The following is a 27,965-nucleotide window of genomic DNA, read 5'->3' as shown; positions in this document are numbered from 1 at the left end:
TTACTTGTCGATGAGGCCTGCCTCCTTGATCTTGGTGTAGAAGAACTTCTCTAGTAGATTGGCACATTTGTAGTACTCGCTTTCAGGAGGGTTGTATTCTCGACAGTTAGTGAAGATCCTCTGCATGTCGGCCATGAACAGCTTCCTCGTGGTGTAGTAACGACTTTTCAGCCGCTCGCTCATCGTCTTCAGGTCTACAACAGGAGACATCCATGATCATTCATGATCAGTTTGGGATTTTATAATGTTTTTCAAAAGAAGCCTGTTCTGCTCACCAAAGGGGCTTTTACTTAATTTAAGTTTTACCTGAGTAAAAACTCAAATTTACTATGAATTACTAATAATTTTTTACTTATTAAATGTAGTTTAAAATGTAGTTAATTTCTGTGATTTAAAGATTAAATTTTAGCTTCATTACGTCAGTGTCACATGATCCATCAAAATTCATTTTAATACACAGTAAAACTTGAAAGTATTACTTCAGCTTGTTACAACTACATGAATTAATCCATTTTCACTTAATTTATTATGGTTTTCAGTAATAATTAAGTTTTAGGTGTAAAAAAGTATATTTTTTTATTTAACTAATAAACCTGTTTTTCAGTGATCTGCAAGGTTATTTTAGCAAACGAGGACTAAATTTACAATTAAAACATTTTTGTTAGCTTGAAAATAAAATGAAAAAAAATTCACAATAAACGATAAACTAAAGGAAACTAACATTGAAACACTAACTCAAATAAAAAAATAATTAGCAAAAACAAATCATTATCTTCAGATTTCGTAAGCACTCATTCTGTTGTGGACAATTTGGAAAAATTACACTTTGTTTATTTAAAATGAGCTGAAACAATCACAATTCTTAAGGTTTTTAGGGGACAACTTAATTGTTTTATGTACAATCCACTTAACTTTGTAAAAGTTAACTGAACTCCTTCATGTTGTCCCAACACAAATCGATTGTGTGAAACCCAGCATTTTTTACAGTGGGACCAGCGACGATTTAGAGAAGAACCTGTTAATGGTGGTTTTACGGTCAAACATGTCAGTCAAGATTCTGAAATGTGCATCCAATGTGTGCTACGCTATCCCATAATGCCCCGCGAGAGAATTCATGAACGGGAGTGAATCGAGGCAACTGACACGGGTAGGTCACGTGATCATGACAAAATGGCTGATGTAGTACGTCCGAGCTCCATTCATACATTCATACTGTATAGAAAGTACTTTTCTAATGGTCAAGAAGTACATTTTAATTAAAATGCAGTACCTACTGAGTAGTAGGCAGCTTTGGATGCAGCCTGGGTATGTTAAACTTTATATAAGGATTGATCTTTCTGAATTCCTAATTTGTAAGGTTTTTGGGTTCAGTGTTTGTTCAAATAATTATTTAATGTTTGGATTTGCACAAGAGTTAATGTAAGCTGTGCAACTATTAACTTTAATTTGGTGGACATTGGATATGTTTTGTTAACGCTGTTAAACTACAATAGGTATATGCCGAAGTATGCTAAAAGACTTTAATTTGTCAGTAACCTAAGTTAAGTGTTTCCTGTGAACTGTATGTCATTGCAAAATCTGCGTGTTTAAGGTCTGTTTTCTTTAAAAACCAGCTATCTTTACTAGCTGAGTGATATCAAATATAAAGTGGGTCTCAATTTTTACAAGAAGCACTGCATTAAATAAAAATTTTTCCCAGCCATGTCATGAACATTTATTTTACTAGCCTGCCGATTCTGACGGGTGCGTGCGAGTAAATGTCTTTTTGTCTCGTTTTACACTTGAGCAACTAAATGAATGCCAAAGTCTATTTAAATGATTGTATTGTAATTACATTACAACATCAATGCTGTAAAAGGAACCGTAAAAAATGAAAAAAAAAAAAAAAAACGTCACATTAACCTTTCACCGGAAGTTTATCATTATGGGAAGAAACACTAGCTCTGCATATACCCTATTCCTAAAAAATCTGCTTACATATTAAAATATATATATATATGCTAAAACTAACAAAGCCATTAATGAAATGAACTAAAACTATACTGCAATGCAGAGCACATAAAAAAATACTAACTAAATTAATTTAAAAATACCATAATGTAATAAAATTGATGATCTGCTGTTTATGAAACATTTCTTCTTATTATTATCAGTGTAAGAAATTGTTGGGCTGCTTCATATTTTTGTGGAGAATGCAATACAGAATTATTTAAAAGCCCCATTAAAATTGTATGTCTTGACTTATGTTCATCAGGACACATTGAATTGCTTAAGAGTGAAAGTAAAGATATTTATGAATTAAAAATAAATATTTAATTAAAATTAAAAACAAGTCATTTTGAACTTTTAAAAATAAAAGTAAAATATACGATTTCACAAAACGTTGAAGCAGGGGAAAACGTTTTCACCATCACTAATAATAAAAATCCTTATAAATGAATCCACACCAGTAATAATTGATCATAGTAAAGCAGCAAATCAGCATTGGATGTTTTATACTGCTATAAAATACAGGAATAATTTTACATGATAAAATAAGTTAAAATAGAAAATGCGGTTTTAAAGTAAATTGATATTTTGATTAAATAAATGCAGCGTTGGAGAACAGGATAGGCTTGTTTTAAAATCCATTTATTTAAAAAAAATGATGGCAGTGTATTTGTATGGCAGATAATACATTTTTGCCTACCCATAGGGAAGCGGATGACTTGGTAATACCCGGGCGCCTCATTCTTCTTTACAGGCTCCATGAATGGCCATGCATTTGGATGTGACTAAAGGATACAACATATGTTCAACATTAGTCATTTTATATCATATATTTGTTTAAGTTGTCTTTGAAACATGTAAAGCAATTCAGATATCTGATACGTTACCTTGACCTGTGTTAAGATGTTCTTTAAAGTGCTGTACAACTGATCTGGATCCTTCAGTTCTTTGCTATAAAACAAAATGACACCAAAATGAACCCACATATTTGTTTAAAGGGATACCTCAACTAATTTACACATTAGCTCACCCTGAAGAGATTCCAAAACTGTTTTGAGTTTCTTTTTTTGGTTGAACACAAAAGAAGACATTTTGAAGAATGTTAGTAACTGGTAGCTTCAACAAACTTCTACGGAAGTCAGTGGCTACAGGTTTCCAAGATTTTTTAAATGATCCTGATTTCTATTTAAAGGTCGGGACAGACCAAAATGATTGAGTTATCGGTGAGTTTCTGTCAGGCTAGTTTGTTTGGTGTGTTCCACACATCACTTCTCATCATATCAGATGGAGTTTACCTAATTCGGCATGTAGAATCGTCATTGTCCTTTGGTGAAGAAAGCATTCTGATTGACTGTTCAGTTATAAGTCAAAGCAGGAGAACAAAATTTAAAGTAATGAAGCTACACAAACTACACAAGTCAAAAAGGAACACAAAGAAGCCGGCTGTGATTTTATTGCTTTTCTTTAAAGGGTCACGAAACACCAAAATATATATATTTTTTTAATTTCGACAGTCATATATACGTCCCATGTTGCAAAAAACACTATTAGGACACATATATTTCACAAAAAAGTGAAAATTAGTTGTTTATGTGTTGTTTATAGCCAATCCATTCTTCCAGTTTGAAAAGAAATTTTGAAGCTACGTACGTCAAGGTGATGAGATCATTGTGAAAATTCCAGCGTGGAGATTGGATGTCTGTACTGGACGGTACAAAGTAATGAGATTGAGTTTCCAGCATTAACTCATGAGAATGACTTGGTTCAAACCAATCAGCGTTCAGAGACACACAACGTTATGTTGCCAAAAGTAATTTAAACAATTAGTAGAAGAATTGTTCGGAGACATGGGTCGTCAGTATTAATAAATCTGTTTGTAAGAAAAAAATTTTTCACCCGAGAGCTTTTTGAATCTGGAAATGATGAAATCATGATTTGTCGCTCATCTTCTTTTTAAAAAAAGATGTGGTTCCAATTGGTGATGATTGTCCTGTCTCTACAGATTTGATAAGTGTGTGATCAATATTCGTCGTTTATGTTTCTCTAGATGGCAAAGTTAGTTGGTATCGTGCACTATAATAGAGCTCTCCTCACATTGTTTTTTCCTTCAAAGTCCGTCCTTTTTTCATGTGGTATTGCTGTGCGTTAATAACTCAGTAAGTAACCATGTTCCTTATCATTGTAGATATGTTTAATTGAGTGCCATTGTGTATATTGCTTTAAATCGCCTCAGGAAAAAATAGTACATGTGTACACATAACAGCAGCGATGCACATGTGCTAAACAACTTGTTGGGTTATTTGTAATTAAATTAGATTATTTGTTATTATCAACGCGTTGCTTGCCATGTGTTATTGATGTAAGATTGTATTCAGTTTGATCGGAATATTCATATTGATTATAACGAGCGCGCATGAGGGTTGTCACAGCACACACGCACACAGCTTTTCGCTTGTACGGTGGCTCTGAACTGAAAACACCTCTAAAAAAGGCTTTTTCGGACATGACATATTTGTACATATGTACATTACTGTAACACGTTTTATTCAAGAACATTTGAGCTGGCTTCAGTCCTTGGCTCTTTCAATTTCATTTTATTGAAAATATATTTAATTTGCTTGTTGATTAAATCCCATTTAGTTATTTAACTTATTATTTTTATGCAAAAGTCAAGTTGCATGTTAATTTGGTATGAAGAAAAGGAAATTATTAATTAATAATTATTTTTTGCGTTCTGATTTATGTGAAATCGTGAATATAGGGCATGGCCCTTTAAAAATTTGGGAACGATATGGATTATCAATTTATCAAATATATTTTCACGATTTAATCCCTCTGTGGTGAGAAAGAAGTATGCTGCTTTGTTTATGGTTTGCATGTGTGCAGCACTAGTACAGGTTTCCCGTTTGGGGAATGACAATACAGACTACTGCAACCTGCAGGTATGGAAAAACTCATCCTGATGCAACGGACGCAGAGATACAACAGTCTGATTTCATCGTCGCATTTATGTCTGCATTGGTGAGTCCCAGGCTTAAAGGTCTTTGCACACAAAAGTCCAAAATTTTTGATGCATTTTTTTCGTATTCAAATCTGATTTGTCATGCACACAAACCTTGCTTACTGAGTTTGTGCATATCAATCTATCTATCGCAAAATTATTTGCAAAACAATACAAAATCGAGTAGTGAAGATGTTTAACAAAATAAAAAGTGAGAGGAATCTTTGGTCCATCATATCCTTAGATTGCAGAGAGAGGAAGGAGAGTTCCACCTTCTTATCAAAGAGCTGCAGGATTATTCTGAGATATTCAAAGTTTACTTCAGGATGTCCGTGGCTCAGTTTCATACTTTGCTAGCAATACTGGAGCCACATATTAAAAAGAAGACCACAGATTTCCATAGACCAATTGATCCTGAACAGACACTGGCAGTTTGTCTTATATACGAAGACACAGACAGACACACGTCGACAAAACAGCATACCATAATACAATAAACCACAGAACATTTGTATTATATTATATTATATTATATTATATTATATTATATTATTCATTCTTTTTCTTGTTGGATGAGTCCCTTTATTAATCGGGGGTCACCACAGCGAAATGAACCGCTGTGGTGACACAGCATAATATAAAGACATAAAAAACTTTTCCAGTACATTTTTACGCAGTGGATGCCCTTCCAGCTACAACCCATCTCTGGGAAACATCCACACACACTCATTCACACACACTCATATACTACAGACAATTTAGCCTACTCAATTCACCTGTACCGCATATCTTTGGACTGTGGGGGAAACCGGAGCACCCGGAGGAAACCCACGTGAACGCAGAAAGTACATGCAAACTCCACACAGAAACACCAACTGAGCCGAGGCTCGAACCAGTGACCTTCTTGGTGTGAGGCGACAGCACTACCTACTGTGCTACTGCATTGCCCCCTATATAATATAATATAATATAATATAATATAATACAATATAATATAATATAATATAATATAATATAATATAATATAATATAATATAATATAATATAATATAATATAATATAATATAATATAATATTCATTCATTCATTTTTTATCGGCTTAGTCCCTTTATTAATCTGGGGTCGCCACAGCAGAATGAACTGCCAACTTATCCAGCAAGTTTTTTATGCAGTGGATGCCCTTCCAGCCGCAACCCATCTCTGGGAAACATCCACACACACATTCACACACACTCATACACTATGGACAATTTAGCCTACCCAATTCACCTGTACCGCATGTCTTTGGACTGTGGGGGAAACCGGAGCACCCGGAGGAAACCCACGCGAAGGCAGGGAGAACATGCAAACTCCACTCAGAAACGCAGACTGAGCTAAGGTTCGAACCAGCAACCCAGCGACCTTCTTGATGTGAGGCAACAGCACTAACTACTGCGCCACTGCCTCGCCCATAATATAATATAATATAATATAATATAATATAATATAATATAATATAATATAATATAATATAATATAATATAATATAATATAATATAATAAAATAAAATAAAATATAATATAATATAATATAATAAAAAAACTGTATTGTATAAACACACACACACACACATATGTGGATGCGTCTCTTCGACAACATTTAGAATTTTAGCCTGAATTTGTCAAAACAATTCTCAAAATGCCTTTTTGGATGCGAAAATGGGAAACAAAATCAAACGCGATAATGACATGCGTAAAGTTTGGATTCAGTGTGTAATGACCTTATCTCAAAAAAAGCAAGTCAGGTTTGTGTCAGGTTTGTAACAAGTGGATGGTGAGAGAATTTGTAAATATCCTTTCAAGATTTGGTAAACAAAATACACACTTACCTTTTCCCTAAAGGCTTCCAGCCAGTCTCACCTGTCCAAAGACAGAAGTAAATCAAATTAACATTTAGTTTCATTCATTCATTCATTCATTCATTCATTCATTCATTTTCCTTGGGCTGCCAACTGATCCAGAATATGTTTTACACAGTGGATGCCCTTCCAGCTGCAAGCCAGTACTGAGAGATAACCATACACACTCAGGCACACTATCACACTTTGGCCAATTTAGATGATTAAATTCACCTATAGCGCATGTCTTTGGACTTGTGGGGGAAACCAGAGCACCCAGGTAGCCCACGCGAACACAAGGAGAACATGCAAACTCCAGACAGAAATGCCAACTGACCCAGCCGAGGCTCGAACCAGCGACCTTCTTGCTGTTAGGTGACAATGCTAACAACTGAACCACTGTGTCGCCCGTATTGTAAAGTGCTACCAATGAATGTATTTATACTACTATACAAAACCATAAATGCATTTTTTTGTTGTTATTATTTTTACTTTTCTTCACCAACACAATCCTGAAAATATCAATATTAAAGTTCCTTCAAAAAAGCATTAGAAGTTAAACTGTTGTCAACATTAACAAATGTTTCTTGAGCATAAAATCAGCAGAATGACTTTCTGAAGCATTGACATTTTAGTAATTAAGCTTTGAATCACAGGAATAAATTACATTATAAAATATTTATATAAATTATAATAGTAGCTTTTTTAATCAAAAGATAATTTCACTGTATTTTACTGTATTTATAATCAAATAACTGCAGTTTTGGCAAGCATAAAAAAACTTCTTCAGACTATAAACCTAACATATAAAAATTATTTGTATATGAAAATGTACAAAATGTTCATCATTTTAAAAATCTGTACCATTATATTTAATTTTGTCTACCTAAAAAAAAAAAAAAAAAAAAAAAAAAATATATATATATATATATATATATATATATATATATATATAGGGGAATATATATATATATATATAAAGGGGAACATACGGATTCCTGGAATGCTCTCGATGGCAATCTGCCGAACTCCCTCCTTGAAACAGGACAGTCCTGGGTAGACTTTGCGAATCTGGGCTTGCTTGCGCTCTATAAGCTTCTTAATGATCTGAGAGAAAAAAACAGAATCATAAATTTCACCATACTGAGGGACCTTTTTGACACCTCTTTCTCTATCACACACACCTCTTTCTGTTTCTTGATGATGACCGAGAACTCAGTGTAAGGGATGCAGGGATTCAGCTCACAGCCCATTAGTGTGGCCCCCTCATAGTCTTTAATGTAGCCCACATACTTTGACTTCGGCACTTTAATGTCTTTAGAGAATCCCTGTCAAGAAATAGAGAAACAAAATGAGAAGACAGTTATTTAGTACAATGAGACACTTTTGTAGTATTAATCAGTGTGCGAATGATACATTATACAGCCTTTTGTGTTGTATATTCATGGTTCAGTAAATAAAATAAATTTTTTAATGACAATAAATGCCAACCAGCCGAGGACTACACATACACTTAATACACAAATACACTTAATTGAACATGTAACACACAGATATCAATTTGTTTTTGGAAAGACACTGTATACTATGTAACTGCAGGTTAATTATGTTTATGTTTAATGTTCCCCCTATACACAACTAATTCATTTTTCTGATTTAAATTGTAATGAAGTAATGTGCACCTTTTTATTTTGAACATCTCATTTATTAATCATACTTATTTTCAGTGTTTATTGGATAATGATTGGTAATGATAATGATTCTGACGTACAGTAACTTGTGATGGGCTATTTCAACAGACGTGCTTTTCAAAGAAGACCTATTTTTGATTAAACAATAGTCAATTTTGCAGAACGGTGACAAGATCACAGGAAAACTTTCATGTGCGAGCTTTTAAAATACACATTATGAGTCTAATATGACTTTATGTTTAAGCTATATGCAATGTAGATACAAACCTAATTTGCAAGAAAAAGTGTTTGGAAAACGTTCTGTGTAAAGGCTAGATCTGTTGGTCTTAGACTGCCTTCCTTTTAGGTACATCATGCAATAATATTTATATTTATAATAAGCTATTATTGTTATTATTATTATATTATTCATTATTTAAGATCCAGACCATTGTATATAAACTATTTTCCATCTCACTGGACATCTTGTTCTGACAAGTTAATCAAAGCGGGTCAAACCCCACTGTAAATCACACCCTGGTTTTAATCAATAAATTTTAATAATTTCCTTTTTTTCAGTTTTGTAATTTTTGTTTTTTGTCAAAAAATGTTCTTATTTTAGTGCATCAAATTCGAAATATTTCATTGGCAACTAGCTGAAACCAATTATGTTTTCTATTTTATTTTAGTTATCACTTATGTTTACAAAACAAAAGGGTCAAGTTAAAAAATGATTTTGGATTTTTTATTTTTTTTTGCTTTAGTTAACTACGTACATAAAATTAAAGTGATTACACCTCAAAAAAACTCATTATTTAATTCTTGCTTATACAAAGATACGTTCTTCTTCTTTGCCATTAAAGTTAATTGCAAATTTTGTAAGAGATGAAAGATTTTTAATATAATTGTTTTTTATTACAAGCAAAAAAAAGAAGATTTAGGGTTCTATTTTACCGATCTAGGTGCAAAGTCTAAGGCACATGGTACAAAAGCATTAGAGTAGTGTCCTTTTATTAAAACAAATAATACTGCAAATAATAATAACATTATACAAATGCAGATTGTCATGAAAAACTGAAAAGCCCCCCAACATGAAGAAGGCATGGAGAAAGTGGTTTTTATATTTATGTAGAAAATGATAAATGTTGTGAAATTTTAATCCTTTAACTTTTTTCAAATGTAAAGATATGTACACCCTGTGTGTATTAAGCAATATGTATGCATTTTGGTCATGTTAGTCATGTTGACTAACAAGATCTGAGCTGGACTTTTTATTTTATTTTATTTTATTTTATAGACCAGCACGCCTATGAGTCCATAAAGTGTCACAAATGGATTTGCTATTTAAACAACGTGGCACAAAATATGAAGATTACAGTTGCGCTGGTCTGAAAATGTCAACAAATTGTACCAAACATGTCTTGCACCTTTATGCACTGGGTGTAGGATAGGGTCCATTTTCTCTTTATTGATTGCTATCACTTTAACTACAAGTTTAGCATTGCTTGTTTTTAATATCACCTTTCAATAATAATTTATTGGCACTCAAAAACCAAGAAGAGTACTGACCTGTTTTTTGAAGTAGCCAATGGCGTACTCATCAGCATAGGTGAGAAAGTTGAGGATTTCATGCTTGATGTGATATTCCTTTAGATGGTTCATGAGATGAGTCCCATAACCCTTAAACAACAGTGAAATCATTAAATGTCAAGTTAAGCATGAGTGCCAAATGACAAATAATAATGAAAATGCATCACAATGTTTTAAACCACACACCTTCACTTGCTCATTGGAGGTGACAGCACAAAACACAATCTCAGTGAAGCCCTGAGTAGGAAACATCCGGAAGCAGATTCCCCCAATGACACGGCCATCTTTGATCAGAGAGAGGGTCTTGTGCTTCCTGTTCAGAGTCAAAACAGATAAGAACAATGCTATAAGTTTAAACAGTACTTAACAAATACAACTTAAAGCTGACTGCTATAATTCCAGTTTTAAAATCACCATGAAAAAACTCCAGTTTTAAAGTCACTATGGTCCAAATTTACTAAGCTGGGCAAATTGGCATGAGAGCATTTCCAAAACACTGACAGTGGGCATAAAAATTTCTGCAGATAATTTATAGACAATATGCAAATTAAAGAACAAAGACGCAACATCTTATTTACGTATCAACCAACATAATCAGCATAGTGCTAGTTAGCATAGTGGCAAATAAGCAGAGCTGATGGACATAAGATGCAGGTTATCTACTGTGACCAGGCATAGCGCAATAGACAATATATGTGGGGGTGCACAATTCTTCATTACTTTGTAACACGTGTTTAGTAAATGCCAACAGTATCATTTTAATGCCAAAAAGACCATTTGCACTGAAGTAATCTGTTGCTAAATATGGCCCCATGAGGGCAAAATTGACAGTTCTAATTTTTCTTTTTTAGAGTTCTTTCACACCTGTAGATTGATTGTTTTGTTCCAAAACAGGGAGGAAAATTGTTGCTTTTTGTTCTTGGTGCGGTTCGCTTTCACAAAAGTAGAGTAAACTCTACCCACATTAGTCAGAATTTGGTTTATTTTCCAGGATTCCGCTTAGCTGTCATTCAAACTTATTTTAATTTATGACAATAAGAAATGAGACATTATAAGCGAAAAGGTGCACTTTAATTTTGAATGGTGACAAATGAACCGAACTAAGGGGCAAATGCGCCAGGTTCCGAAATAAAGGTCTAGGTGAGATTTATTTTTATTTTTTTTACATAATCATTATTTTTTTCTTTATGTGTTTTCTTTATGTTTAAATATCTTCCCTTTGGGATAATCTATCAAAAAAGTACAATCAAACAATAGCAATTTACTATCCAAAATCAAGTCTTGCCCTAAATTTTCCTTCCTTTCATTCATTCATTCATTTTCTTGTCGGCTTAGTCCCTTTATTACTCCGGGGTCGCCACAGCGGAATGAACCGCCAACTTATCCAGCAAGTTTTTACGCAGCGGATGCCCTTCCAGCCGCAACCCATCTCTGGGAAACATCCACACACACATTCACACACTACAGAAAATTTAGCTTACCCAATTCACCTGTACCGCATGTATTTGGACTGTGTGGAAAACCGGAGCACCCGGAGGAAACCCACACGAAGGCAGGGAGGACATGCAAACTCCACACAGAAACACCAACTGAGCCAAGGTTCGAACCAGCGACTCAGCGATCTTCTTGCTGTTAGGCGACAGCACTACCTACTGCGCCACTGCCTCGCCCTTCCTTCCTTTGCACAACTTCAATTTTATGCCTGCTTCAAAATTTCTATTGTACATTAGTTACTATATGCATCACACTTCTTAAAGGGATTGTTCACCCAGAAAATGAAAATATCTTCCCCATTGACCCACACTCAAGTAGTTTTAAACTTGATGAAAATGATTTTAGAGATTTTTTGTCACTAGCTTTAGTGGTACCAAAATACCAACTAATAAAGTGGTACTAGATTGAGTGGTCCGAAAATCTTTCTTTAAAAAAAAAATATTTTACAGAATGTTGAAAAAAATTGACATTGGCATCTATAGTAGAAACACAAAAAAACCATGGAAGTCAAAGGCTGTTTTTAGCAACATTCTTCAGTATATCTTCTTGTGTGTTCAACAGAAGAAAGAAACTCAAGTAGAGGATCAGTAAGTGATGACAGAAACTGATTTTTTTGGGGGGTGAACTATCCCTTTTTTAACATCTAAATGTAAATGCTAAGGAACATACGGGTCAAAGACGAGTCTTGTGATGTATTCTTTAGGCATGCGAGGCAGTTGGTGTGAGAAGACGTTCTGCAGGCCAACAAGCCACATAAGGATCTTCTTATTGGGCTTTTGGTTGAGGGAGTTTCCAATGACGTGGAACTCGATGACGCCTCGTCTCTCCTCTAATCGAGCAGCTTCATCACGTGCTGAATGAGCTGAGAGAAGACTGGTCTGAGAGAAAAAGACACTATGATATGATTCAATTGTCCTAAAATATACATTTTACACATTTATATATTTAGATAAGAAATAGTGCTGAGCAAAGATTAATCGCATACAAAATAAAAGTTTGTGTGTATTATATATATATGTTTATTATGTGATACACATACATAGAAATAAAAATAGACAAAACTAATTTTTTGTTACATAAATATTTAAATGTATAGATAATTTGTACAATGAACATATAGATTATTTATCTACGATAAATATAAATAAACATTTACCCATATATATATGCATGGATGTGTGTATTTACATACAGTACATATTAAGTGTACACAGCGCACACACATATATTATGTCAAAACTAACTTTTATTTTAGATGCAATTAATACCAATTAATTTTTTTTCGCAGCACTAATAAAAAAATACATCAGTTAGTAGTTCCTAGTAAATAAATTGTTTCTGAACCATACTCTAGAAAAGAATAGCATATTGTATATATTATAGTATTTACAACACTTTGATAATGAATACTACAGCATACTTAAGATAACAGTGGTTAAATGGTAAACTAATATATTTGAGTTTTTGTAGTATAATTTGAATGATATGAATTTTAGTATTGTATTGTATCATATACTGTACCTTTTTGTCAAAAACTTGGAATAGTTTTGGTTATTTTTTTCATATTACGGATTACCACAACAGGTTAATTAAAGTAGTTTACTATAGTGGGGTTCAAAAACAATTCCCATAGTATATTACTATAGTGTTTTTTTTTTTTTAAGTGGGTGTGTTTACCTCTGGTCCCAGCATGGCAGTAGGGTCTGTAATGGTAGACATGACTTCATTAATTAATTCCATAGGAATGTCACCAACCACACGAGGCCGTTTGCTGTCCTCATGAGATAATGGCTCAGCTGGCTTTCGCTTTTCTCCACCTAGATGTGCACAAAGTGAAACATACTGTGTAGTCATTGTGATTCACAAGAAACATCTTTTACGGTCCCATTTAAACCTGATTTTAAGATAAAGTGCAATTACAAGCAGATTGAGCTACACACTGTTGTTAAAGGCACAGTATGTAATTGTCACCACAAGAGGGCATGTATTCACAACTAACAAATGCATATTTTGATGATGCTGTGAATGAGTGTAGAATATGTATTAAATTAATATGTTTTGTTTTTGATAATACATATAATACATAAAACATATAACACAGAATCTATAAAAGATAAAATACAGGACCCATAAAAGAACTGATTCCTTAAAAAAGGTTCAAACAAAACAATTTCCACAAAACATTTAATCCAAAAAAAAATCACTGTTTGTTCATGTCATATTTTATCAGATATCCCACCCTGCAAAAACTCATTTCAGAGAAGTTTTGATCTGGCCTTGATAAAAAACAACAACAACAACAACAAAATTTAATCTGTCTGTAGTTTATTAATTAACACTCAGACATTAATAGGGTGTGTGCATAGAAACTGTTATTTGTCAGCGTTTATGACGAATTTATCTACACTACCTGATTGAGATACATTATAAAGTGATTCTCTGACCGGACAAGAAGCACTTGTTTAAACAGTGAACCATGTTCAAACCCATGTTTCAATGGTTTTAAATCTCATTTTACACTTGATCAACTGTATGAATGCTTAAGTCTATTTAGCAGATTATATTTAACTCAATTACATTATTGATGCTGTAAAAGGAACCTTATGAAATTGAAAATATTCACACAAACTTTTACTGGAAGTTTATCGGTGGCTAAAAAACTGTTTCTGTGCATAGAGCCCACTATCTTGTCCAGTTATATTTGATTAGAGCTAAAAATAAATTCTGCAGAAGAGTGGCTCTCCAGTACCTAACCCAGCTCTAAGGCTACATTGATTCATAAAGTGATTTCAGGCTCTCAGGCCCCATACACACAGCAACAGATTTAGGTAAATCCACAAAACGTCTAGCCCTATTTATAGACAAAACACCCTTTTTAGAAAAAGGGATATCACAGTACCACATGACCAGAAGAAAGGAAGAAACCCACTCATAACAACCAGGACAAAACAACAATGGCAGATTAAAGCAATAGTATCTGGCTGCAGCCTTTATGATGCAAGCTGAGACTGCATCACTCAGCGATGCAAAGTTAGACACAATGCACTCAAATGGAGTTAGTGAGGTCACTGTGACGGGTAGGGTTAGGGGTGGGGTTAGGTGAGCCCATTAAAAAGCATTGGATGCAGCCCAGATTGCACTACACCATGTCTGGAGCCAGACCCATCTCGATTAAAGAGCTGTGTTTATTAGTGCTATTGCAATACAACCTTCTAATGCTCTATCAACTAGATCAAAGAAGCTTAATCTTGTTTTCTGATGATCTACCTTCCTGCAGAGTTCAGCTCCAATCCTTATAAACACAAATAACCCGCTAAGGCCCCCACTAATACATTTTAGTTTTAAAACGACATTTTAGAACGTTAACGATTCACGTCCACACTGGCGTTCCACATAGCGTTTCTGAAAAAATCTCTGTTTACACTAAACCACTCAAAATGCACATCGCATGACCACATATAATCTGGCATGCGCTGGAGCATATGTGGACATCTGAGCTCCAGGCATTCGGCAAGTGCTTTGAGCACAGCTCCCCAGGTGAGAGCAGTGCAGGTCGGACAGTTAATCAAGGATCTTCTGCTGGATTTCATCTCACTTTAATTGTCAAAAGTGATATTAAATTCATCTTGTCTCTATTTAATGGTCTATTGAATCTATTACTTTTTCTCAGCTAACGTGTTTTGGCTGAGCACAAAGATAAGTTGATTACAAGTACGCTTATAAGTACACTGATTCTGCACATTTGACAAGATTGCTTGCTTTTATTTCCCATATTGTATGAACTTATTGTGTGTTATACTTTTGAAATGGCAAAAGAGTCAGGGTGTTTCATATTTTTCACAGAAAATGAAAAGAGGCAGTTATGTTCTAGGCTCCGTTTTGTAATGAATATGCATACAGCGAAGATGACGGACACGATATATAGCTACAGGACGCCTCAAAATTTTTGGTGGCTGTTAAGTTAATATCAAAATGAAAATAGACAGTTCCTCATATCATGTTTTTATTTTATGGTTAAGAACGTAGCCAGAGTGATGCGAATAACATTATACAGTACATTATTTTTACCCGACGAGTTTTCAGGAGTTTGTTTTTACATATCCAACTTGCAAAGTCTGAACTTAAGGAAAGGATGCAAGATTGAACTTTGTGCACTTAATATTGAGGAAAAAAAAAAACAATTAGATAGGCGAATGTCTGCAGCCATGCCTCCATTTTCAGATGTGTACATTTCCCCCCATCCACACTGACATGGAGCAGCAGTGTTTCCAAATGAAAATGGCCTCTTCAGCAAAACGCTTAGTTTTCAGGGCTCACACACTCCGGGGTAGTATGGACGGAAGGCGTAGCAAAACTTATGAGTTTTAAAACTAAAATGTATTAGTGTAAACAGGACCTAAGCAGGATCTGAAGGAGCACCAGGCAATTAAAGTTGGGTGTGCATGATTAAGGTTGCAGCTAAACTGGAAGGCAGATCTTCAGGAACAGGATTGATCACACCTGAACTAGATGACCGGTGGAGACACATCAACACACATCAGATATTTGTAAATTGACAAAAATGTCTTGTTTATGTCTTTACACAGAGTGCTGAAGAAGAAAAACTTCATGAGCATTCCTCTGTGACTTTATTGTGTCCTGCGGCTCTGTTTGTTTAAAGTGCCACATAGAGTTGTAGCATACGTTTTACACAATTTTAAACCAGTTTTTCTGTTGTCGTCATGTATAGAGACAAGAAAATAAGGTAACACTTTAGTTTGATGGTCCATTTGAGTATTAGTAGCCTGTTTGCTTAATTTCTGCTGATAGTGTTACTACAACAGTCATTTAACTGACTATAAGAAACTTTGCAAGTACATGTCAACTTACACTAACCCTAACCCAAACCTAACAATCTACTTATAATCTAATGAGAATTAGTTGGCATGTATATGCAGTGTAACTTAAATTCAACAAACGGATCATCAAAATAAAGTGTGACCAAAAATAAAATAAAATAAAAATTGCCTCATTTATAAAACGTCTTATAAAATAAGTTAATACCTGGATTGGGTTCAAGGACAGAAGCTGTTTTCCGGGCCGGGCTAACACTTCCTCCTCCAGCCAGCTCCACTGGTGCTGGACTGCTGCTGTAGTACAGGGAGCGATTCACAGGTGGAGCACTAACCACTGCACCAATCAGAAAAGAGAAAGGTTTGTTTACATAGCTATCCCACATAACGAAATATAAAAAAACCCTTTAACATTCACCTGTTGGAATCTGTCCGCCTGATAAACCAATCATGAAGTTTTCACTCCAGATGGGCGAATTATGACTATAAACCTCTTCCTCCAGCATAGACAAAAACCTGGACACAAACAAACACATACACTCATATTCACACAACATCAGTTATTTGTGGAGGCTTCTGGCACTGTGTTGTGTGCTTACTTGGGGAAATGTGTAAGAATGAGTGTGCGTTTCTCAGGTGGTAGTTTGTCTTTCTCCTGGCGGGCCTGTTCCAGCAGCTGCTTTCTCATTATGGTGAACACAGAGCGCAGGAAAATGCGTCCAAAAATCTGTGTGGCCTCGTACCTTGGGAGACTGTCACAGAACTGGGGCACGTTACAATAACACAGCCACCTACGACACAAACACACGAAAAGGCCACAAACGTGTAGTAAATGTTTATGCATGTAAACAATCTGGAATTTTACATAATAAATGTTATGATTTATGTTTTCTTTCTGTCTTTTTTTTTTACCCTCCTCTCCGTTTGCTCAACCCTTAGGTTTCTTATTGGTTTATTATTCTGTCCATCATCATTATGACGTTCTCCGGTTCCACCAATCCCAGGACGAGCCGCAAGGATTTAAAGCCCTGACAGACCAGTGTGTGTGTGCGCTCTGCCTCGGCGTACCCTTTTGTGCTCCACGCAATTTGTTTGTGCAAATGCTTCGTCTATTTAGTGATTTATCTCAGTTACTGTGGTAATTTGAGTTTGCTTGTTGAACTTCGTTGGCTTTGAGTAACATAATATGATGGTTGTTGTGTGATTCTAAACTAAGCTTTGATGGACTTATCCGGTTTGTTTTGTTTTAGTTTAAATTGATGTTTTGTTAGATTAGTTTGAGTGTTTTGCCACCCGTGTATTTTGAGTTTTGTAGTTTAATTAGTTTAGTTTGGGTGTCGTATACACTGAAGATCTAGGTTTTTATTTTGTGTTTCTTTTTGACGCCTAGTTTAGATTTTAGATTTAAGGATTGCTTTGTTTTGTTAATTTCTTTGATTTGGCTTACACTCATTGTTTTTGTTTAAAGATAATAATTATAAATGTTTTTTTTCCCCATTTATTATTGTTACATGTTTCAATTATTAAGTAAAAAGCTTAAATAAGAGTAACTGAACCTTGCCTCATTCTTGATCTGTCGCACACATTACACCTGTGTCACTTAAATATTACAGCATCCCACTTTAACATCATAAAACACGTAACATTTAATTGGTGGCAGCGGTGAGATTATTTAAATTTATCTCTTTATGGGATGAAGTGAGACGATGTGTGTTTGACAGCGGATCAATTTTGAGTTTTGAGTGAATGAAGATTAGTGATTGAGTGGAGTTTTAGAGCATAATATTAGTATGGCTGAGTTTGATTTAAACAGTTTCGTTAGTGCACCATCTGTTGAACAATTGGATACCTTTCGAAAAGATGATTTATTAAAGATGATTTTGTTAAAGCCAAAGGGAGTAAATCTCTCCAACACAAAACACTTACTAGAAATGTTGTTTGTGTGTTGTAGAAAATAGACCAATACTTCTAAATTGTGATAATTGTTGGTCAAAATCTTTATAACGTTATAAGCGGATCACTTTAAAAAGATATATAATTTAATTAAAAATAAACTGAAGATTATTTTGTTTGTTGGATAATTTAGCTTGTTTAAAAGTAAAACTAAGTTAAAAAAAATAAATTAGAATTTTTTTATTCACAATTTTTTAAATATTTGGACTTGAAACAAGTAAAAAATTCTAAGTAAGAAAAACTTTTTTTATGAACCTGCATTCATCCTCGAAACACAAACGAAGATTATTTTAGATAATATCCAAGAGCTTCTTCATCTACAGAAAACAACAATGCTGAAATGTTCTAAAAAGGACCCAAGGCATTGTCAAAACATTTCATGTGACTTTAGGGATTCAACTGAAATCATACAAAAGCTATAAGAATATTTTTGTATCGAAAATAATACAATAAAAATTACCCAAATAAGGGTACTAATTTAAAGTGATAGTTGACACATAAAAAAAAAAATTCTGTCAATATTTATTCACACTTTACTTGTTTCAAACCTGTTTGAGCTTCTTTCTTCTGTTGAACACAAAAGAAGATCTATGTTGGAAATGTAATCATTGGCTTCCATAGTATTTGTTTTTCCTAGTATGGAAGTCAATGATTACAGGTTTTAAGCTTTGATCAAAGTATCTTCTTTTGTGTTCAAGAGAATAAATAATCTCATAAAGTATTGGAACCCATTGAGTAAATAGTGACTAAATACGCATTTTTGGATGAATTATCTCTTTCATATGGGCAATACAATGCAAGGAAGTTTCACTGCTGACTCTATTGGCAATATGTCACACTGTCAGTCATGGGACGAAAACCGGTTTCAAGGTTTACCGCGATTTGAAAAATTCAAAGTTTTAAAACCCGCAAAATCTTTCTGTTTAACCACTTCAAATGTATGTTTAAGAGTTTTTTAAGGTTTGTAAAGAAACCTGGTTTTGAAACTAATGAAGATAGCAAATGCCTTTTTTTATTATTCTTTAGTCTGAGATGTTTACTGTTCCAAAAAATTTTAAATGTTTCCTAAAATAAAATATATTGTGTTCATTAGGGGGGAATTTTTTTTTTTTTTTTTACCAAGACATTTAAAAATAACTTATTTTACAGCAGTAATCACAACACTGTGATATTTTTATCCAAGGTTGACACCGTCAGAAACTTATTCTGCCCCATGTCTACATACTGCCAAAAGTGAATGTGGTTTCATACACAAAAGCGATGTTGGAGCCTTGTAGATTAAAGTTGAACTACTGAAGTCACATGGAATGATTTAGATCCTTTTTTGGACTTTTTAGTGCAGTGCTGTCAATAGCTATGTTTTTCATCCACCTAATATTATTATGTGCATTTTAGATGTGCGCATAAAAAATGGTTGATAGAAATGCCAAGATGCACATAAACTTTGAATATTAACTTTTTATTCAATAAGAAACAACTGCTATAAACTACGATAGAAACACTTTTACCAAACTAATTTCAGGATGCGCATTAAAAAGTCATGTGATTTTTTTTAGAGGAGAGCGTGTGATTATAATAACATGTAAGTGAATGGACAAACCAGCAGGCTGACCACATTGTAAAATATCTGAAATGTTGTTTTGGTCATTCTAAAATGCTGTAACTATTTCAGTATTAGTGGTAATATATTATTTATTACGTCCAGAACTGTCAAAAGTGACTGTGCTCCGCATCTCACATCTTCAAACGCCACCACGCGCTTATTGCATGTCGGCATTGTCTTCAAATAATTTATTAAATGAATAAGATTAATGCAGCTCATCCTACCACAGCAAATTCTGTTTTTATTTTTGATATTCGGCACCAGTTAACGATTTTGTTCTCTTTGACTCTTTGGGTTTAAATGCTGCTTCATTCACAAAACTTTTATGCAATATTCCAGTTTTGCACATAAATTTAATTTCCATCTTTAGATGGAAACATGGCTAAGGGAGGATGAGAGAGCTCTCAAATTTCATCTAAAATATCCTAATTTGTGTTCTAAATGTTGCATAAAAGTCTCAGGGGATTGGAATGACATGATTATGAGCCCTTAATAACTGAATTTTCATATTTGGGTGAACTAATCCTTAGTGTAAAGTAAAAAAAACTAGCAATCACCTGGTGTAATTGACTTTATAACCAGCTACATCATCATCTGGTGCTCTTTGTCTTTTTTGTGAGGGCGTTTCTAGCTGCCAGTAGTTGATCTGGTTGAGGAACATCTTTGCGAGCTCCACAATGGTTTGTCTTTCCTTAGACGGAAGGTGGCTAAACTTGTACTGCACAAAGTTGTTCACACCCTACAACAAAAACAACACAGGAAAAAAACATAAATGTGTCTCCAACAGCAAGGATTTTAGGAATGTGTCTTTGGGTGTTTAGCATATTTGTACATCAGAATTATAGTACAATGCCTACAAATTAAGCAAGAAAGCTGGAGCTTGTGGTTTTCACCAAAGTCTGTTTTAGAAGAAAAGTTATAAAAAGTTATATCATAAATGCTCATTCCTGACACCAATATCACTGATGTTCGCACATGATCATGATGAAGAGGTTGACTTGTTAGTTAAGTATGTCACCAAACACATGCAGCTTATTAAATGTAAAGATTAAGACAATGATTCATTCGTAATGATGAAAAAATATTCTTGCTATTTACAGTTGAGAAGTTACCTGCTCGATGCTTGGTTTTTCAAAAGGCGGGCTTTCCAGAGCCTCCACCACTGGCCTTCCCATCTGCAGGATGCATTTCCTTAGCAGCTGTAACAGTTTAAACAAATAAGCTGGACAAACAGTTGCAAACCGAATATATACAGTTGTAATAATATACACAGAACATATACGGAATGTAAAATTACATTAATATACACTCAACGGCCACTTTATTAGGTACACCTGTCTAACTGCTCGTTAACGCAAATTTCTAATCAGCCAATCACATGGCAGCAACTCAGTGCATTTAGGCATGTAGACATGGTCAAGACGATTTGATCTACTGCCGTTCAAACTGAGCATCAGAATGGGGAAAAAAGATGAATAAAGTGACTTTAAACGAGGCATGGTTTTTAGTGCCAGACGAGCTGATCAGAGTATTTCAGAATCTGCTGATCTACTGGGATCTTCATGCACAACCATCTCTAGGTTTTAAAAAGAATGGTCTGAAAAAGAGAAAGTTTCCAGTGAGCGGCAGTTCTGTGGGCACAAATGCCTTGTCAGAGGAGAATGGCCAGACTGGTTCAAGCTGATAAAAAGGCTACAGTAACTCAAATAGGCACCCGTAACAACTGATGTATGCAGAAGAGCATCTTTGAATGCACAACAAGTCCAACCTTGAGGCGAATGGGCTACAGCAGCAGAAGACCACAGTGAGTGCCACTCCTGTCAGCTAAAAATAGGAAACTGAGGTTACAATTCACACAGGCTCACCAAAATTAGACAATAGAAGATTAAAAAAGCGTAGCCTGGTCTGATGAGTCTCAATTTCTGCTGCAACATTTGGATGGTAGGATCAGAATTTGGCATCAACAACATGAAGGCATCGAGCCATCCTGCCTGGTATCAATGGTTCAGGCTGGTGGTGCTGTTGTAATGGTGTAGAGGATTTAATCTCGGCACACTTTAGGCTCATTAGTACCAATTGAGCATTGTGTCAACGCCACAGCATACCTGAATATTATACTTAAGTACAAATCATTCCAGACTGGTTTCTTGAACATGAAAATGAGTTAACTGCACTCAAATGACCTCCAAAGTCACCAGAACTCAATCCAATAGAGTACTTTTGGGATGTGGTGAAACGGGAGATTTGCATCATAGATGTGCAGCCGACAAATCTGCAGCAACTGCGTGATGCTATCATGTCAATATGGACCAAAATCTCTGAGGAATGTTTCCAGTAACTTGTTGAATCTGCGCCACGAAGGATTAAGTCAGTTCTGAAGGAAAAGGAGGCTCCAACCCGGTAATAGTAAGGTGTACCTAATAAAGTGGTGAGTGTATAATGCTGTTCAAAACTAAAGGTCAGTGATTAGCATTTAAAGTATTTTAAAAATGAAATGAAATTTTAATTGCTTATCCTTAAGTTATCCTCAGAATATATGACTTCCTTTTCTCAGATGAACGCAACCTGATTAACACCATGCTGAATTATGGTGTTGCGTTTTTTAAAGCTTCCAAAAGTACATTGGTTCTTTTGTACAAGTTGTTGAAAATGCGCATTCAGCAGCTGCCGGAAGTCAGGCATTTGAGTTTATAATTTTAAAATTATAAATATTTTTTTGTTACAAAAACATACTTTTTTTTTACTTTTACTTCATACAACATGCGTTAACCTCGTGACAGCATATGGGTTCATTTTATGACAGATTTACAAGCTTAAAAAATGACCACTACCCAACACCATTATACCTGGAAGAGTCAGGATAAAATGTTAAACTACTCTGGCTGTGTTTGTCTGAAAGAAGAAAGGCATGTACACTAAGGATGGCTTGAGAGTGAGTAAATTATGAGGTATTTTTGCATTTTTAATGAACAAATAAAAACGGATTAAAATTATTAAAAGTGACTAAAGACATTAAAAAAATATGTTTTAAATAAATACTGGTCCATTGAGCGATTTATTTACCTTTATGTGTTTTGGTTTCCACAAAAAATATTAAGTAGAAAGCAACATTGATAATAGCAAGAAATTTTCTTGAGCACCAAATCAGCATATTACAATGACTTCTGAACAATCATGTGACAAATGAAAATTTACAATCATATGAAAAAGAATAGAATTTAAATTATATTAAAATAGAAACCAATTCTTTTAAAATGTAATTATGCCACAATAATACTATAGTATGATTTACTATATTTGTTTATAAAACACTCTGTGAGCAAAAGAGACCAGAAATCTTTGGTAATTATATTCATAGTAATATATAATCAGAACAGATTCTGTAATCATTTAAGCACCAGGGTTCCCAAATATCCTTGTTTTCCAGTCATGGAAATAATCTGGAAAATTATCGAAATGACCAAGTGTCCTGGAAAAAGTCCTTCTTGATCTAGATTTTGTTATTGTTGTTGATGTATTTTTCAGTTTGAATCTACTTACTGTTGATAAGCCAAATATGATGACAGCTGAGCAAGGTTGTGGCTTCTACGGCAGAATGGTAATTACAGTTAACGTCAGAATTATTAGTCCCCTTTGAATTTTTTTTTCTTTTTTAAATATTTCCTAAATGATGTTTAACAGAATGAGGACATTTTCACAGTATGTCTGATAATATTTTATTTTCTGGAGAAAGTCTTATTTGTTTTATTTCGGCAAGAGTAAAAGCAGTTTTGAATTTTTTAAAAAACATTTTAGGGACAAAATTATTAGCCCCTTTGAGCTATTTTTTTTTCGATAGTCTACAGAACAAACCATTGTTATACAATAACTTGCCTAGTTACCCTAACTTGCCTAGTTAACCTAATTGACCTAGTTAAGTCTTTAAATGTCACATTAAGCTGTATAGAAGTGTCTTGAAAAATATCTAGTCAAATATTATTTACTGTCATCATGGCTAAGATAAAATAAAACAGTTATTAGAAATGAGTTACAAAAACTATTATGTTTAGAAATGTGTTGAAAACATCTTCTCTCTGTTAAACAGAAATTGGGAAAAAATTAAATGGGGGGCGAATAATTCAGGGGGGCTAATAAATCTGACTTTAACTGTATATTTCAGTTTTCACCCTCTGAGGTTTCTCAAGTGCTTTTGTAGCCATTTTTTTTTTTGAAAGTGCATTTCATTTAGTTAAATTTTAGTGTTTTATTTTGGAAGAACGAAAATTGATCATACACATTTTTTTGACCACTTTATATATTTTTTGTTTTATAACGATTTTAATATAACAAATTTTAAATTTTAAATAAATTGCTCCGGGTGCTCCGGTTTCACCCACAAGTCCAAAAACTTTTGGTATAGGTGAATTAAGTGAGGTAAATTGTCCCTAGTGTATGTGGATGAATGAGTGTGTATGAATGGATGTTTCCCAGTGATGGGTTGCAGCTGGAAGGGCATCCGCTGCGTTAAAACATATGCTGAATAAGTCAAAAAATCATGTGTCTGACCCACTTCCATTCTTCTGGCCTACTACCGTTCCATTTTCCATACCTTTATGGCATTCACATTCAAATTAAAAAACAACATTTAAACAAAAAAGCAAAAGTTAAATTAATTGCAATTTCAAAAAATGCCTACAACAAGTCCATTTGAGATCAACTCCTGTCATAGTTTATGTTCTGGAAATTATTTCTTCTAAAGAGTGGGAAACCTGAGTGGGACCAATGTGTAACAACCCAAATGACTCACTTTGAAGAGAGAGAAGTAAACTTGTTTAGTGTCAGGATCCTCCTCTTTATGGACACACGTGTACAAGTACTCCACATCCAGTACAATCCCAAGCAGTCTGTTCATCTCCTCTTCTGACACATTCTCCAGGTGCGTCACATGGTCACCTAGGCAGTAATACAAACACATGAAATTGAGACTTTATTTGAACCCTAGGGATTGATGACATTGGTCTAAAAGTTTTTTACTTAAGGTTTACTGAAATGCATTATCCCTAAACCTTAGTTTCTCTATGGTTGAGAGCACAAGGTTTTTTTCTTCTGGAACTCTGTCGTTGTGCTCTGTTATTACACAAACAGTCATTACCGAGGGCGTGGCTGCAGCTTCTGCATGGCTCCATTAGGCTGACAGCGGTTGGTTGCTCAGCCCTGGGTGGGGTTGGAGGAGGCGGAGTAGGGGGAGGGTTTTGACTCTTCCAGCCATTACACTTACAAGCTCCTTCAGCCTGTGTGAAAACCAAACAGATCATTCAGGAGCAGACATGAAAATGACATATTACAAGCCTGTCGCCAGGGGGGTCCCACCCCTCACTGACAAAGATCCAGAGTTTGTCCCATCCATGAGCTCATTTGCCCTATTTTGACCACTATGGCGTAATTAGTAAAAAAAAAAAAAAAAAAACACCTATGAAAATAACTCATCAAAGAAGACTTCTGGCATCCCATATTTTGACTGAGGGACATTGATTGAGCTGACAGTTTGTTATTTGCCTAATAAATGACAATACGCTACAATATGTTATTTAAAAATATATTTTTTAATATTGTTTTTTTTATCTTTTATTCTTTATTCTAAATCTTTAAGAAATGTTTTTGGTACATCAAACATGTGGGTATGATAACCATTCAACAATCAAGCAAAAATGCTTAATATGTCACTACAATGCAGTATTTAAACCTCATAATTAAATAGAAAATGAGGCGAATAAATGCAAGAAGGTAAACTTTTTGAGAAAAACAAACCACCCCTTTCACCAGGCTGGCTACAGGCCTGTATTAGGAAGCTCATAATAATAAACAGTAACAAATAAAATATTTTATTTTATTTAAGGACGACTAATCCAAAATTGTATAATTTTATACATGCACCAAGAAAACAAGTATACTGATTATGTACAGAAAATTCTGAATTTAAAGGCTTTAGGACTACAAACTGAAGAACTATATTACTTAATCTATGATTGCTGATGGGCTTGTTTCTAAAGAAGAACAAATTACTTAAAATTAAACCATTACACGATTGTTGAAACATCCCTAACCACACTCCATTCTAAAAAAAAGTGATGCCCATTATAAAGTGCAACTGCCCACTATTTTCTTTTTTTGCATTTATCCCATTCCTTTTTCCCGTAGGTATTTTTACTAAAGTTCATTAAAGCATTACAAGCTTTGAACCAAATGAAAATTAGACAAAAAGAAAGAGGTGCAAGACTGTGTACATCATGACTAATTCTTTAACAAATTGTTTTTAGAAACTATTTATTTTAAGTTGCTTGCAAAATATGCAAATTTCTTCAAATATTTCAGCAATGCTTGATAACACTCTGATATTCAGCATGACATTATGAATAATGTAGTAGTTCTGCACAAATTCCACTATTAAACATGATTGTTTCGAAAATAAGTTCAATTCATGTAGACCTAGATAAATGTTGAGTGACAGGCTCACAGTAAACACATCATCGGTCACATTTTACAATAAGGTTTCATAAGTTAATGGATTTATTAACATTACTACATAAATATTAATAAACAATACATGTACAAGATTTATTAATCATAGTTCAACATATACTAATACATCATTAAAATCCAAATCGGTGCTTGTTAACATAAGTCAATGCATTGTTAACATGAACTAAATGTAAACTTTATTTCCATTAACATTAGCAAAGATAAATAAACTGTGATAAAGGTATATGTTCAATGTTTATTCATGTTAGTTTTACATTACATTAGTGAGTTCATTAATTAATACAACTTTATTGTAGTCTTACATCATCGAGATGTTGTGGTATGAGAGAGAGAAAAAAAACTTTTTTTTTATTAAAGAATATTAATAGTAAGATATACAAGTACATCATTTATAACACTACAAAGTCAATAAAATAGTCATTTTTACTTCATGATGGCATTAAACGAAACCTTATCTGATAACAAAAGAAAAGCAAAACTAATGCTAAAAATGTCAAATCCAATTTATTGATGCTTTGTTATGTAGCCTAATAGTTATTTCAATGTTTTTATTAACAATTCAATAATGCAAGTTATTGAAATATTTCAACATGAGTAATTTGGCTCTCCGTATGGTTCTAGTGCCTGATCTGATAAGCAGACAACGCCCCCCAGCAACACACCGCGCCCCCAGTAACAGACCACGCCCCTTCAGCAGCTGTCATCCTGTCAAAACAAAGACGCCGCTTTCACCTCTTGAGTAATCAACTTCAGATTGAGTGTTGTGTTGTGGCAAAACTCTCGCACTAAAGCACAACGAGTCCAGTGCGACTTTACAAAACACAAACAAAAAAATCAACAAAAATCACTGCCGAAAGAAGAAATAAATTGTAAACAAGACTCGAGCGCCAAGTGTGCACGTCATTTTGCCCACTACGTTACGGGTAAACACAGCGGTAGTATCTCTGCAGATCACGGAAATGAGCACTTCATGGATACATTTTGGTTTAAGCACTTAATTTAGTTGGCTAGCATAAAGAAACACGCATTCGCAGTTTAAAAGAATGGAGGACAAAGCAACGGCTTTTTGTGCTGTGCTTGCAGATTCAAGAGTGGGTAAAGTAAGGTAACAGCTACTTTCGGCGGTCAGATAAACAAATAAACGCGAACCTCTCCTCCACACTGTAAACGTAAACAATGGTTTTCCGTTAAAACTTACCTTGCACGAGGAATAAACGCCGAGTTTCTCCAGTTTCTTCGGACGCGGGGAGGAGCGGAGCTGCGCCTTCTTGACGGCGATACGTGCAGAACCGACAGCAGCGCCCGAACACTCGGTTCCACCGACTCCTGGAGCAGCCGGAGCCGAGCCTGCCGCGCCCACCGCCGGGGAGCCCTGAGGGATCCCCGTGCTTTCCGACATCGAACCTGCTTGCGCGCTCCGGCTCGAATCCTCGAAGT

At 34.6% G+C, this 27,965-nt stretch overlaps 1 protein-coding gene across 1 annotated transcript; it reads right to left on the bottom strand.

Annotated features, from left to right (window-relative positions):
- Positions 1–27,927, bottom strand: kat2b (K(lysine) acetyltransferase 2B). Its single transcript, NM_001045034.1, has 18 exons — positions 27,727–27,927; positions 25,141–25,279; positions 24,796–24,941; positions 21,122–21,208; positions 20,567–20,748; positions 17,053–17,244; positions 16,872–16,969; positions 16,665–16,790; positions 13,299–13,438; positions 12,291–12,499; positions 10,314–10,440; positions 10,107–10,217; positions 8,052–8,195; positions 7,860–7,974; positions 6,859–6,889; positions 2,877–2,940; positions 2,690–2,774; positions 1–194 (listed from the first exon to the last, which is right to left on the bottom strand). The coding sequence occupies exons 1-18, from the start codon at positions 27,925–27,927 to the stop codon at positions 1–3; spliced, it is 2,391 nt and encodes a 796-aa protein (NP_001038499.1).
- Between the last annotated feature and the right edge of the window lie 38 nt (positions 27,928–27,965).

Source organism: Danio rerio, chromosome 19, assembly GCF_049306965.1.
Source record: "Danio rerio strain Tuebingen ecotype United States chromosome 19, GRCz12tu, whole genome shotgun sequence".
NCBI classification, from domain to species: Eukaryota; Metazoa; Chordata; class Actinopteri; order Cypriniformes; family Danionidae; genus Danio; species Danio rerio.
This window is presented reverse-complemented; position numbering and strand designations above follow the sequence as displayed.

Excerpts from the sequence above, each read along its gene's own strand:
- kat2b (NM_001045034.1), bottom strand. The coding sequence starts at position 27,927 with ATGTCGGAAAGCACGGGGATCCCTCAGGGCTCCCCGGCGGTGGGCGCG. Across the intron at positions 25,280-27,726 it reads GCGTTTATTCCTCGTGCAAG|GCTGAAGGAGCTTGTAAGTG; the intron begins GTAAGTTTTAAC and ends GTTTTCACACAG. Across the intron at positions 7,975-8,051 it reads TCATCAAGAAACAGAAAGAG|ATCATTAAGAAGCTTATAGA; the intron begins GTGTGTGTGATA and ends TTTTTCTCTCAG.